Source organism: Gavialis gangeticus, unplaced genomic scaffold (genome assembly GCF_001723915.1).
Source record: "Gavialis gangeticus isolate Ggan-Ray unplaced genomic scaffold, GavGan_comp1, whole genome shotgun sequence".
NCBI lineage: Eukaryota > Metazoa > Chordata > Crocodylia > Gavialidae > Gavialis > Gavialis gangeticus.
Window position 1 is genome coordinate 24,469,980 of NW_017729002.1, and position 15,172 is coordinate 24,485,151.

General features: G+C 49.4%; 1 protein-coding gene across 1 annotated transcript in view; it reads left to right on the forward strand.

Annotated features, from left to right (window-relative positions):
- The window catches only part of PPL (periplakin), a 60,993-nt gene that overhangs the window by 26,566 nt on the left and 19,255 nt on the right, over positions 1 to 15,172 (forward strand). Inside the window, exons 3-11 of the mRNA XM_019507690.1 lie at positions 987 to 1,141; positions 2,783 to 2,903; positions 5,977 to 6,102; positions 6,597 to 6,638; positions 6,946 to 7,107; positions 8,318 to 8,425; positions 9,313 to 9,408; positions 11,213 to 11,335; positions 13,308 to 13,454. Of these exons, the coding sequence (XP_019363235.1) occupies positions 987 to 1,141; positions 2,783 to 2,903; positions 5,977 to 6,102; positions 6,597 to 6,638; positions 6,946 to 7,107; positions 8,318 to 8,425; positions 9,313 to 9,408; positions 11,213 to 11,335; positions 13,308 to 13,454 (1,080 nt within the window). The remainder of the gene's footprint in view (positions 1 to 986; positions 1,142 to 2,782; positions 2,904 to 5,976; positions 6,103 to 6,596; positions 6,639 to 6,945; positions 7,108 to 8,317; positions 8,426 to 9,312; positions 9,409 to 11,212; positions 11,336 to 13,307; positions 13,455 to 15,172) is intronic.

The following is a 15,172-nucleotide window of genomic DNA, read 5'->3' on the forward strand; positions in this document are numbered from 1 at the left end:
ACAGTGAAGTTACACTGCCTACTTTCACTTTCCATTTACAGTTTCATCCACTTGCCATTTCTAAGCAACCACAACACCCCTGAGATGTAGGAGATTTCACAGTCCAGAGAGGAGTATTTACCCAACCTATCCAAACCCTTAAACAAATACCCCTTCCCAAAACACACAAACCTTTCAACTGGAACTAAAGTCCCTTAATGTATTTCTAGTCCCATTTGGTTTTGTTAAAATCATTTAAATTGCAGGACTTTCATTTGGATCTACCAGATCCTGCATTAAAAACTCCCTGTTGGTTAGTGTTTTGTGTAAACAGCAAAAGCAGACTGTCCTCTCCAAGAGGGCCCTTACTGCATTTGAAGTCCATCCAAGGGAGCATATTATAAGATTTGCCTAATGCCACCAGTATTAGGACTTATTGCTAGGCATAAGTGGAGTGATACATAGACAGAAAGGTAAACCCTTAGACCCTGGTTACCAATACCTTGAAGAAGGGCTCCTAGGAGTTCTAGTATAGAGAGGTAGTAGTAGTGTAGAGAAGAAGCTGGAAGCCGGCTCTTTGTTGAGTCTTGTCTCCGCTGCACATCCCAGTAAACCTGTGATGCGATTTATTTAAAGGAAATACCATCATGGTCAGCTACAGCTTTGCCTTGAGAGCTTGCATGCATAACAAAAAAGCAAATACATATTAATATAGATAGAAAAGAAAAGACCAGGAGTAACTTGGAGCAAAGTCCAGCGAGAGACCAGCCTTCCCAAGCAGATGTTTGTGGGCAGGACCTCAAAGGATCAGTGCTAGGGAAGTTGTGTGGTGGTTGGTGTCATTCACAGGTACCCCGCTTCCTTATACCCTTCCCACCAATGCAGTCAGTCCAACCACATCTTTAGCAGCACCACATGTTGAAAGCTTTTCAGCCAGCTTGTCCTTCAGCCATTCAGTTGGTCCCAGTTTCAGCAGGCTCACTTTTCTCTTCTTACTGCTTCCAAAGGACTTACACAAGATCAAGGCTGGCCAATCTGCTCAATACAAGGATGTCACAGCACGCAAGCTAACAGAATCAGACAAACTCCTCTACGTGTTGGATGGTGATGCAGCAGTTGCCAGGCACATGAAACACCCACAAGGCGACATGATCACAGAAGAGTGAGTTCAGGGGAGGGGAAATCTATATCGGGGTCTGACCTGAATGGATGATGCTTGTGTGGACTTGTTTTGAGCAGTGCCTCTGTCCTCTCCTTAGAGCCAGCAGGGATTTCTGCAACACCTTCTAGGAAGCATCCTCAGGTCCTCACTCTCTCTGTATTTCCTTGTAGTAGGACACAGTGCTGCAGCCATTCTCCTTCAGCCTCTTCCCAGCAGGTCACTACAAGAGGCAGATACCCATTACTACCTCCCAGACAGCCAGGCCAGAGTCACAGCTCCAAGCAAGCCAAAATAAAAAAGTCCTGGTCACAGCTGAGCTCATTTTCAACCCTCACTCTCCCCTCGGAGCAGGCACCTTCTGCTGTAGCTTGATTTACCAAACATCCTCAGGCCCCAAATAAATCCAGACAGTGCAGTCTGAGGCCTGTCCTTTCTCCAGGGAGGCTCTCGCAGCCACAGGCCTGTTCAGTTCCTGGTCCCACCCAGGCATGTCTCATGGGTGAGAACAGCCAATTTACACTCACTTCTGAATAAGCCTCAACTAAGGCAAGTTCTCCCCTTTATAGCCTCTTCCCTCGAGAAGGACACCCACTACAGGTGCACCAAGCAGCACTGATAGTACTCACTGCTACACTTTATTAACCCTTTCCCAGGTACGTGGAGTGTGTATGCACTATTACAGGAGCGTGTTGTGTAACATAGCTCAGATATAGCATAACTTTATAGCAAGGCCTGTGACTAGGCCACTTCTCACTAGTCAAGCAGTGTCAGATCTGGTTGGCAGTGCTGAGGTGAGGATAGTTCTGTTAGGTTGCTCTTCCCTCGAGGCCAGTGCTGCACTTCATCAGCCTGGTGTGCTAGAGATGCGCTGATGCTGATGGGATGTGAAATCAGGTTCATGAACCCTTGCCACTAGACATCTCCTTCCCATAAGGGCAGGAATGTCAGCAGAGTCTAGCTCCCAGTCCAAGTAATTACCATCAGCCTGTAGCTGCAGTTTGTCTGCACTTCCTGGACTACCATGCTGTGCAGCATGTCATTAAGAAGCTGCTGCCTCCTACCCCAGAAGTGGCTGCATTTCAGAGATGGGAACAGTGATTGCCATGTGCAACGTGCAAAATGCTTTATAAGCAGTCAAGATGGCTGAGGTAAATGATCTAAACTGCTCTCAACCACACAGGAACACTTGAAAAGGGAAAGTTAGAATCTCTGGCAGCTTTTGGTGGCGACATGTCAAGCATTGTGTATAATGTGGGTATGGGTGTTACTGCCCTGGAGTCCTTAGGCTTAGCTGGGCTGTGCTCAGTGCAGGACCTAAGTGGGGAGGGAGCTGCCCTCTCCTAATCTCCAGGCTACTGGGGATATCTCTGGATTTATCTTGTGAATCATGTGTAGGTGTTTGCACACCCCAAAATAATATTGCACACCCCATGATACTCTTACAAGGATCTCACAGGCTCCAGGTTGGAGCTGAGTGTAACCCTGGGATCACTAAAGCATTCTGACCACCCCACCTTCCTCTCCCAATGCACTCATACTGTACGCAGGAGTCTGAGAAAGTGTGACCAAGAGCTGATGATACCAATTCTACACCAGCCAAGGCACACCCCGCACACCCTGAATGCTCTTGTCTTTCTGCAGCATCCGGCAGCTGAAGGAACGCATAGCAAACTTGCGCCTGAAACACGACCAGATCTACAACTTCACCCCACAGGAGGTTGAACCACAGGTCAACTGGTCAGAGGTGATTGATGAAAAGCAGGTATGATGACCTATGCATGCTGATGGCCACCCCTGGTGGCAAGGATCCCTGTTGCACACTGGTGCTTGCCCCAAAACTTGCACATGGGGTAGGGGATTTCATTTCCTTCCCGGAAAAAATGCACCCAGGAGCTCTCCTTAAAACCAACAGGGTAGCTTAACAATGCAGGGAGCAGAACAGCATAATGGATCTAAACTAGTGGTTCTCAACCATTTTAGACACTATGCACCCCTCCATAACTTTTCTGAATTCAGTGGCAGTCCATTTCAAACCTGATTTTATCTGTTTTTTACTATGGAAAAATACTAGAGCAATTCTTCTATTGCACAGACCTCAGCCCACAGCAGATCAGAATGGTTTTGACACCATAGGTTCCTATTTGAAATTTCTGGATTTATCTTGTGAATCATGTGTAGGTGTTTGTACACCCAAAAGTAATAGTGTGCAGCACCTCATGATACTCCTACAAGGATCTCATGGGCTCCAGGGTGAGAATCACTGATCTTGATACTAAGCAGGGGCAGAAAAGGATGGTTTGCAGTACCGGAGTGAAATAAAGACACAAATGGGTTTGGAACACCAGGATGATATGGAAAAGAACAGAGGATGGACAGGTCAGCTATCCCAAACCGAGGTTTTGCCTCTCCAGGGCATCTGTTCTGATCAGTAGCAATTCAGACATGGTGGAGATTCACGCAAGTAGATCCCCTACAGCAAAGCAGCATGTCACCAATGCAACCTGTACCTGTTAGAAACCTGGGCAATCTGCATCAGTACAAATCAGTGCTCCTAGCTGCTTGAACCAATGCAGAAGTGGCAAAGATCCTAGAGAGCAAGCATGGTCTAGAGGCTGATGCACAGATCTGGCATTCAAGCATTCTGGGTTTTATCCCCAACTCTGTCCCTGCCCTGCTGGGTGGTCTTGTACAAGTCACCTCACTTCCTTGTGTCTCAGTCCCCCAATCCATGGCATGGGGAGAATGGTACTGGCCTCCTCTCTAATACTCCCAGAACTACAGGTGATGTGATCAGCATTATGGAAATAGATACTGCTGTCATAGCTTTCCCCATCACCTTTTTATTGCATCTTCTCCTTTCCTTCAACCCACCAGACATCTCTATCCATCTAAAGTTAAAAACAAAGGGCCTGATTTGGAGCTGAGACAAAGCAGTGCAGATCCATTGAAGCGGAGGCAGTTATGCTGGTTTACATCAGCTGAGGGTCTGGTGCTGCTGAAGAATTATTCAAAGGGGAGCTGTAGAGCTGTGCTATATCCGTGCCTTGCACTTTGCAGGCACCCTGTGCTGCTGGCAGTAGCTGCCCCATGATTGGAGAAGTCCCTGTATTGTATTTAGAGGATAAGGGAGACTAGGACTGATAGGAACCCTTCTTTCCCAGAATGAGCCTACCCACTCCACCCACTGCATTCAGGAGCTGGATCCAGCCAAATAAAAGGCACCCAGTCTCTCCCTGGCATTGGTTTTGCTCCTATTCAAATTGCCACATCAGCTTCACTTTGTAAATCCCCAAATTAGCCTGATCTGCCAAAGGCAGCTCAGTTTGTCTGACAAGCGCTTTGCACTGGGGAGGCGACGCTGGCTTTGCAGTTCCACAGTGACTGCTCAGGCTCAACTGCCTCAGAGAGTGATGGTCCCTGTAGTGGGGGAGAGGAGATGCTCTGGCAGTCAATTGCTTGTAGTGTGCTCAGGAAATATGAAGCACTACTCATTAGCATTCAGTGTCCAGGTGGGACCTGCTACCCACCCCTTCCACTGGCCACTGCGCATTCCTGGGCACAGCATTCTTCTGCTGGAGTCAACAGGCAGACTCCTAGATGGCTTATCTTGGTCTCCAAGAAAGAGCACAGGGAGCTGAAGTCCCAGTCTGCCAGTCAGTGCATGGAGACCACCAGAATGGGTTGGACCTCTAGCCTCTAATAACTCCAGGGGAGCCCTCCTGGATGTTCCTATCATGCAATGACATTATGGCAGAAAAATCCTTCCAGTCACTCACAGGACAGGCAGCTGGAGCCTACTGATGGCTGATCCTTATATAGCCCTCACTGGGCCACAGAAGTATGCAGGCCATTTCCACACCTGCTCTTAACAGCCTTTATCTTAGCTAGTGCCATAGGGCACCTTTACCTGTGCTCCTACACTTCTGATTAGAATGCATCAGAGCAGACTCGATTAATCAAATTTTAATTAGATTAATCAAGTCTGCGGGTAGGTTCAAATCAGAACACTCCAGTATGCTGCAGCATCTCATGTATTCAGCATCCCTGCAGTTCAAAATGTCAATGGGGGACGCTTTAATAAAAGGTTTAACTTTAGTTAAAACACCCCTGCTGCCATTTTGAAATGTGGGGTGCTGAATACATGAGATGCTGCAGGTGTTTTAATTAAACCAACTCCAGAGAGCTGCTCTAATTAAAAATGCCCCCTCTCCCTGAGCGTGTGCATGGGTGCCCATAAGCTCCCTAAACACTGAGAGAAGGAGATGCTTCTAAATGTCTTGCCCTTCCAGTTCCTTCCCCCTCATCCCCCCTGCAAGTGTGTTGGGATAGAGGAGGCCTAGCTCAGCTTCCCTGGTGCCTTTCAGAAATCTGAGTGTCCCTCCTCCCCACCTGCACATACAACACCCTGTTTAGGTGCTGTGGCCACACAGATCCTGCTGAGACATTCACCCCCTGTCTGCTTTGATGCAGATGGCAGTTGTTCAGGCTGGGAGTTTAGCTGCTCTCAAGGTATGTTTACAGAGGGTCCCTGTCATAGTCAGGGCATCTGCTCTCTGCTGCCCACTTCCACTTGCAAGCCCCTACCCTGGAAAAGTGGGGGTGAAGCCCTCCTACTGCCACTCTTAAGACCTCTCTCTCCAGTATTTTTGAGAGTGGCTGCCAGGGACATGAGAAGCTTCATAGCATTTCCAGGTGCAGTACCCTTTGGAGGTAGGGAGAGGTGCTTGGGAGCAGGCACCTCAGAAATGCCAGGGACACAGTGTAACATGCTCTCAGAGAGAGCCAGAAGCTACAGGGTGCTTCTTGTCACTAATCTTAGCTTCTCTGTGCCCCAGGACTTGTTGAACAGCAAGGGCTTTGGGACCGACCTGCCTCTTGTCAACAGTCAGGTGGAAGAGCACAACATCTTCCACAATGAGGTGATGGCCATCGGACCGCACATCAACAAGGAAGGGGACAAGGTAGTGTCCATATCCCACTTATGTTCACACTGCTGTTCAGCGTACCTGTCTTGTCTGCCCATCTCTGTTGTGGCACATGCCCCCTCTATCTCCCATGCCACTAACTAGACTTTGCTACCCAGGGGCATGCAGAGCAGCTTGTTAGACTGGCAGAGAAAGGAACTGGAAGGACAGGCTGGGAGACACTAATCCAGAGGGAAGGACAGGTGGTCAGTAATGTGGGGAATGCGGCCCCCTCACCTGCATGCAGCAAGAGATAGGCCAGAAACAAACCCTGTATTCAGATGCCTCTTCCCTGCCTCTTTTGGAATCCAAAATCCACACATGTAACCAGAGCTGTTTCACACATGGACCTAAAACTTATTATGGATCAGAAAAGAAAGAGAGTGCCTCCCCAATGCAACCCCCTTTTCCCTACAGACCTCAAGTCATTCCAGATTTGCTCTGGGGACCATCTCTGAAATTAATGCTTGGCATCTCCCCTTTGCTTTCAGGAATATCAAAGTGACCTCCAGGTGAAATATCAGAAGCTGCTGGTAAGTACCTTTTTCAGCCCTGAGACAACTGATCTGGGGTGATATGAAAAGAACTGGAAGGTGGGGTGAGGGTATCTGTGTGTGCGAAGGACAATGAGTGTGCAGAGGTCATAGTGAGGGAGAGGAGGATGGCTGGGTGGGTGCGGGCCCTCACAGCCTCTGACTGAGGGGAGAAGGGGACACAGGGCCAGGGAAAGGTTTGGTGTGCTTCAAAGCATCTGCTCTTTCTCCATGGACTGGGTGCTGGCCCCCTATCTCTGTGACTGACTGTCAAGCCCTGAGACTCTGGTATTTTTGCCTTTGACAGTCAGACTCCCAGCAGCGACAGCAGGATTTGAACTCCCTGGAGGACTACATGCAGCGCTGCACTAACAAGCTGTACTGGCTGGACCAGCAGGCAAAGGACAAGATGAATTATGACTGGAGTGACCATAACCTGGACTACCCTAGCCGCCGCCGCCAATATGAAGTACAGGAAATCCTCACTATTCACGGGTTCAGCATTCACGGTTTCAAATATTTGCGAATGCCAAATTCACATTTTAAATACACCTTATACACTTACAGGAGCTTCTTGGGAGCTCTGCACTTGCTGCCACTGGGCTCCCACCACCGTGCTCCCGCTGTCACCGCCAGAGCTGTGCCCCCCGCAGCAAGCAGGGGCACTGCATTCATGAATGTAGATTGTGTTCATGAACGCAGCGCCTTATTTGCAGATTTCACCATTCGCGGGGGATACAAGAATGTATCCCCCATGAATGGCGAGGGTCACCTGTATATTTGTCCTTGCACATGCAAAGCCCCTCTACCTTCTCAACTGTCTCCTGCCTACAGTGTGTGTTACCACAGTGCAGGGAGACCTAATGGGCAGGGGATTTCTAGGATATAGAACAGCAGGGTGCTGCTTCTGGTATTGACCTGGGGGGTGCGATCAGACAAGTTACTTCCCTGCTTTGTGCCTTGGTTTCTTCCCTGACCTCTTCTGTAAAGTGCTTTGGGCTCTACAGCTGAAAAATGCTCTGTAATTAGACGCTAAAGGTGCCTATCCATGGGCAGCAAGGCTGCTCCGACACTGTAATTAATTGATTAATCGAGTCTGTTGGAACGTGGTAATTGCCATGCTCCGGCGTCTCATGTATCGGCACCCCTATGCTTAAAAATGGCAGTAGGGGCATGAAAAACTTTAGATAAAGTGCTCCCACCACCATTTTTAATTGCAGGGACACATACATGAGAGGCTCTGGTCGCTTTAATTAGAGCACCTTCTCTTGGAGCAACTCTAATTAAAGCACCTTCCCCCCGGCTACCAGAATACCTGTATAAATGCTCTAACAGTTTATCATTACATGTACAAACCACCTATGCTCTAAAGCAGGAGGGGGGTGAAAGTTATGTGGCCTGACAGGGAACCTGACTCTTCTCTCACTTACCCTAGGTGGTGGTACAGAGAGAGTCAGGGCCAGAAACTAAAAATTAGCTGAATGGAAAGGAAAGTAAGAGCTAAAGAAGTGGCTGAGGAGGACTGGGCCTTTCCTGCCTTGAAGGAGGCTCTGACTGATGAACCAGGCCCCTTCATTTTAAGATGGTACAACTTGAGGCTAAGCAGGGGTCAGTTCCTGTTTCTCAGTAACAGGCCTCTTCCCGACTGCTTCTGAGTGTGAATGTCCCACTCTGTCTAGAACTTTATCCACTGGAAGCTTGAAGAGAAAGAGGAGGCCATCAACAAACTGCACACAGATGGGGAACAGCTGCTGGCCCAGAACCACCCAGCAAGGAACGCTATTGAGGTGAGTTGCCCAAGGAGTGCTAGGGACCTCCGATCTGTACATGCCCTATAGCACATGCCATGCAGGTAACTCCTGCTCATTCAGCCTCCCAGTACAGTGAGGCATCTCTCCATGGAGGCAGCTCCCCTGCTCTTTATCCAAGATTGGTGGTGAGCAGGGGGGCAGTGGGATGCCCCTGGGCTCCAGACCTATGCTGAAGCTGCAGCTCCAGCTCCAGCCGGGGGATATAGAACCAGCCAGAAGTTGCACCGACAGTTTGGTGAGTGCCGATGCTCACTGCACACGTGCTACACAGCCAAAGCAGAGTGCAACTGCAGCTCCCACATCCCTCCTGGATTTGCCTCTTGAGTATGGAGAAACAGACACCTCTTTAGCATAGCACACTATCCCTGTGGTTTCTGTTTTGTTTGTCCCCACAAAAGGTAGAGCCAGCTGGGAAAATTCAATACTTGATTGAAAATGGGCCACATTTTCACAAACTTTATCCCCAGAACTCTACTAAGGAGCTTTGGTGCAGCGTAGGGAGTTACGGCAATCTCTTCAGATACCCCTCCTGGGACACGGCAGCTGGTACTTCCCTGAGAAGGAAGCATATTGGATTAGGGTCTTTTGTGGTATAACACTTTAGGCTTCCATGGAGTTACATAAGGAACAAATCTGGCCCTGTAACAATCTGGGCAATTGCTTCCAGACCAATAAGAGTGGGACAGTGCGTTGCCGCTGTTACTCTGTCACTCGCACTGCTATGTGAAGGGTTAGCCCCCAGTCCTGGCAGAGTAAACACCTCACTCCTGTTCTTCTCCAGAGCTGATAAAAAACTACTGTATATCTCACTGACATCAGCACTGCTCCTAACCCATAGTTATGATGTTGCTGTTGTGTTGCAGGCTCACATCGAGGCAGTCCATGCTGACTGGAAGGAGTATCTCAATTTGCTGATCTGTGAGGAGAGCCACCTGAAATTTATGGAGGATTACCACCAGGTACCAGGCCCCAGGGGCTAGCAGGTCACCTACTTCTCAATGCAGCCCCAAGGGAGCATGTTCCAAGTTATCCTTTAATACTGGGGGTAGCACCACATGCTCTGGTATCTCTTCTCTGATGAGGTTAGATGATAGCATGCTAGACCCATAGGCTTGCAGATTTTTATGGCCAGAAGGAACTATTGAGTATAAGGCAGGCCATTAACAATTTAACCTTGTTGCTTCAATGTCAAGCCCAATAACTTGCTTAACTAAACTGTGTTTACCAGAAAGGCATCCAGTCTCAACATGAAGCCTTCAGAGACAGCAAATTCACTCAAAAAAGATCACTGGTTTGTGGGTTAAGGTCCTGGCCTAGACCATAGGCCATTTGGGTTTCCTTCTTGGCTGCAATGCACTTCCCATGTAACCTTGGGGAGTCATTTAGTCACTATGTACCTCCGCTCCCCATGTGCATCCTCTGGAGCATGCACTCCTTCCTCCACAGGGTTAACATGTGACAAAGATAAATGCACTAGCAAGCAAGGGGCTCTGAGAAAGGTGATTCTTCTGTGGGTCACGTTATCGTTTTAACAGGACACCCTGGGGCCACAGTGTGTGTGTTGTGAAGTCCTCCAGCATTACCTCCCTTTTCTAATTTCCTTCTTTGTCTGAATGAAGGAATAATCTGATCCCCTTCACAATCCAGGACCAAGGGTGTTCCTCTATTGAGGGAGCCAGTCCTAGGCTGTTCTGCTTCTCAATTGTCAGGCCAACCCTTTGTCCACAGGCTGGGGCAAGCCGGTGCTGAAGGAACCTCAGCATGGTCTGCTGCCACCAGAGAGGTGCAGGAGAGCAGATGGGTAGTCTTGTTGTAGTTTTTGTGGAGATGCATGAAATCTCTCAGCAGGAGTCTGCATAAGGGAGAGTAGGAGATTAGAAGTGCCCATACTCCATGGACTGACCTGGTACATGCTGAAGGTGTATTCACGTGTTTCCTTTGGGGGAGCATTATCTGGGAGGGCACCAAGAGAAAACGTGCCTATCCAACTCACCTTTGCAGGCAGAAAACTGCACTGGATGGCAAGGGAGGCTCTGCAGAGAAATAAGTTGGGCAAGGTGGTTCTCTCACAAGCCACTCAGAGCATTTTCATACTCTCTGCAGAGGCAAAACATCAGTGCCCAGCCCAGACAGCTCCTTTCTTAGGTGCCTGTTGATCACTGTCTGAAAAGACTGCCTGGTGGGCTGGTTTGTGTTCAGAATGGCTCAGCTCCAACTCCTCCCCACAGCTAGCAGGAGCATGTCAGGATGACAGACACAGAGCAGAATCCTGTTTTATATACTGTTGTCACTGTAAAAAATGGAAAGATGAGCTCACAATCCAGAGGTGACACTTGGCATCCAGAACCAAGAGAGGCAGGGAGCAAGAAAGTAGCCAGATGGTGTCCAAACCATCTTACCTTCTGTTTATTAGGGACACTTGAGATTCATTCTTGAAAACCCCTCTGTTAGGTCACAAAGGACCCAAGTCCAACACTGGGAAGACTAAGGAGATATAGGGCCAGATTTTCATGCTTCCCGAGGACAGCAGAGTGCTGACTAGGGGTGCAAAGGAACTGTTCTACACACAGCCCCCTCCTGCATATGTGGGCTCACTGGACTTCAGTGCAGGCTTAGCATAGTTTGCTGCAGCTTCTCTGTTCTGGTATGCTCAGCAACCAGCAAGAGGGTATAGCACCAGCAAGTTCTGGCAGCCCATTCTGGGACAAAGGGGTTGGAGCTGTGGCTCTCTTTGGAACAAAAGTTTGCTTGGCCTTTCTGCAGTTCCAAAAGGATGCCAAGGATGCCCAGGAGCTGCTGAGGAAGGTGGATACAGACCTGGACCAGAAATACAGCCCTGACTTTAAGGACAGATACCAGATCGAGTCTCTTCTTCGAGAGCTGGATGTAAGTAACCAGTGCAAGAAGCAGGGGTGGTTGGGAGCATAGCATACATGCTGATAAGGGCAGAAACATTGATGGCATCAGAGCTGGTACTGCCCAGAAGGCTGCTGGCATGTTAGTGCGCTGTCTGCTCTTTGAGCAAGGCAGACAAAGGGTGTAGACTCCCCTGGTTTCCTCTGTCCACAGGCATTCACCTGTTGATTGCTCTGTGGTGGCCAGATTTTACATCATTCAGGGCTGGATTATTTTGTTTCTTCCATCAGGCTGGTACTTGTTAAAGCTAGGAGCATGATTTGAATGGCTGTCACAGGAGTCTCTGCAGCCGCCCACTCGGGGAAGGGCAAGGCAGACCAGATGAGCTGGTCCCAGTGCACAGCACCGTACAATCAGCACAGCCAATATCAGATATGCTCCACCCTAAGGCAGGCACACAATGACCTGCCTCTTTCTACAGACCCCCAAGCCTACACCTCCTCAACAACTAACCCCCTCCCTGGATCAGGCAGATGCACACCTTGATTTGCTGCCCCTACCAGTTGGGGCTTGTTGCTAAGTGCAAGGGCAGGGCCCTGGCTGGGGAGACTGGGACCCGGGAAGACTGGGACCCAGGCAGACAATTTTCTCATTCTGATCATTGGTCCAGGACCTGTGCTTGGTTCTGGCAATATCTGGACTGGATCCAGCCCCCAGCCATCAGACCCACAGGCTCACTTAGTACATACTTCCTCAATATATTGTTACAACTGGATGCAAAGTAGTTTCACAAAGGAAGGCAAGCCATATGAGGAGAGGCTGAAGGAAAAGGCACTTAAGAGGATAGCAGTCATGACAGCAGTGTATCTGAAGGGCTGCCATAAAGGTGAAAGAAAATACCTTTTCTCTCTCAGAGATTTCTAAGTGCACAGAGCAGGATATGGACCAGTGGCTTGAAGTTGCAGCAAAGCAAGTTCAAACTGGAGATCCAGGAAAACTTTGACACTGTTCAAACAGTGAGACAGTGGAACAGACTGCCTAGAAGTGGTGGAACTCCATCATTAGAGGGGTTCAAGAAGAGGCTGGATAATCATTGACCAGGGATGATCTAGAAGTAGCTATGCTACACATGGGCCAGGAAGGAATTTTCTGCAAATATTTGTCTTCCTCTGTAGCAAGGGATGTGGCCCTCTTCCTTGAATCTCTAGAAGAAATTTTAACAACACGCACACCAGCAGGACATTGGGCATTGGGGTCCCTCTGTGTTACCTGTAGTGTGTCAGGGCACTAGGCTTTGAGTGTGTGACAGGGCTGCATGTGTAGTTTAAGTAATAGGTTAGACAAGGATTTGCTTGGGATGGTTTGGATTGGGCTGATCCTGCCTCATGTAGTCCAGGCAAGGGTTGGACTACATAACCTCCAGAGGTCCCTTCCCACACTGTTTCTCTAAGGCTCTATGAAAACAAAGAGATTCAAACCTTGCCTGGCTTCTCAGGAGTCTCCCTCTCTGCTGCTGCCAGGTCCCTTCTCCACCTTAGGATGGCACAGTGGCCTGATTTGCTAAATGGAAGAATAGAACAGATGATTCCTATTAGATGTGATAGTTTAATGCCCAAAGGCATCTATGACTCCTCTTGCTGTGGAATGTGAAATGCCAGTAAGATACTAGCACTCAACCAGCACCTCAGATTCAGCCAGTGGAAGGAATCACAGCCAAGGGGCGTGAGCAGCTCTTGAAGTGTTACACTATTAACACTCACGCACCAGAGTTCAACTGTAAGAAGCCCACAGTCAGTTAGAGGACACCTATGCTTTACAATCCACTCAGCCAGACAGGAGCACGGAAGGCCTTTAGTTGTGCCCTCGCATCAGGGTCCATGATCATAAATGCTGGGGGTAAGGTCTCTATCTGTGCACAGTGGGGTGCAGTCCCCCTGGTGCTCAGTCTGTGGCACATTTTCAAACTCCCTCATGGTCACAGCTGTGTGTCCCCTTCTGCTAGGACCAGGAAAAGGCCTTGGACAAGTACGATACAGTGGTGACATCTCTGCAGAAGCGCAGCCAGCAGGTCCTTCCTCTGAGGTTGCGTCGGGAGACTCCGCTCCAGCCCACTGCAGTGGAGGCTCTCTGCGACTATGATGGCGATCAGGTGCACACCCCTTCCCTCCAACAAGTACTTCCTGGGGCCCACCCGTGGGCATTGCGGGAAATGGCTGACTGAAACCTTACCTTGCCAGGTGCCAGGGAACAGTTAGGAACCTAGCATAAAAACTGTGTTTGGCTGTATAGGTGCCTGACTTCACCTGGACAAGACAAAGGCCTCAGAATGAAATACAGGGAGGTTTTGGGGGCTGACTCACAGGGTATAGCAAGTTTGGGCTCCAGAGGCAGCCATGATGCCCCCGGTGACCACGCAATTCTTGCCCTACTCCAGCTCTAGGGTGCCCTCCCCTGCTGACTTGTCTGCCACACCTTGATGTATTTAATTGATTGCAAGGAAGGCTGCCTAATGGGTTGTAGAGTGAGCCACTCGTTTTCTTGACAGTTAGCAGGTCCCTCCCAGACTCCGCCATTTCAACCCTGACTTCATACTAAGTGGGCCCTGTCAGCCTGTCCATGCTTCCCAGGGCACCTGTAGCCTTTACAGGTATTCACAGCCTTTGACCTCCCCTACAGCCGTCCCATGCCTCCCTGGTGTTACAGTACACTCTCCCTTGTCGGGGTCTTAGTCTTTTTGGTCTCTGCCCCTTTTTTCTAGCCCAGCCTTCTAGTCCAGCCCACTGTGCTGGACCTGGCTTCTGGGCACCAGCTCACTTACTTCAGCCCTGGGCCCTTATGCACTGTCTCCACCCTGCTCTAGGTGCTGAGCCTGCTTTGGCTCTGTCTGGGCCTCCTGGCCCAATCTCTGACCTGCTCTGGACACTGCTGGGACCTCCTTTCACCCCTAATAATTCCAAACCCAAACCAGTTCATACTGGTGTAACAAGGAAATAAGCACACTGGCTGTAACAAAAGCTAAACCTACACTAGGTCCTAAGCATCAACAGCAGCTTACTGTCACAGAATCCATACCGCCCCTTGACCTGGGGTATAGCTCCCTGATAGCAAGCCTGCAGTGTCTTTCTTGCATCCTTAGAGGATTCCTGGGGGCAACAGAGCCCCTTCCCTTCCTGCAGTCTGCAGCCAGAAACTGTTCACTCTGGCTCAGGCACTAGGCTTATATGCTGGCTAAACCCTGCCTCTTCTGGTCAAGTGATGCTCCAGCTGAGCAGGGATTTCTTGTTAGGGCCTGAAGGCTGGTTGCCAGGGCAGCTTATGACTGCTGCTGTAGCAGCCTCACTGCTGCAAGAGCTAGGTCAGGGGTGGGCAATTATTTTGGGCAAAGGGCCGCTGACTGAGTTTTGGCAAGCTGTCGCGGATGGCATGGGTAGCCCCACCCCTTGACAGGTGCCCCACCCTCAGTCACCATCTAGTGACTGGAAGTCCCGCCCCCTAACCCCTGACCTTTGCCCCTGGAAGTACTCCTTTCAGCAAGGGGGTTTGCCATTTCAGAACCAGAAAAATACCAAATTATATTCTAGAAAGCAGACATCTAAAACATTAATTTGATTTCAAAAAATATTTTTGTCCTGGTTTATACATGTTTGCGTAGTGTGCATAGAGGTGATTGTATATAATAGCTTAAAATGAAGTTTTATTCTTGTATATTGTGGGGGGGTGGGTATAGGTTTGGGGGGGCTGTGGGTGTGTAGGGTGTGTCTGTGTGGGTGTGGGAGTTGTGGGTGTATGTGTGGATATGTGGGGTATGGGTGGGTGTGGGGTTTGTGGGGGAATCTGTGTGGGGGGAGGGTGGCTGGGGTGTGTGAG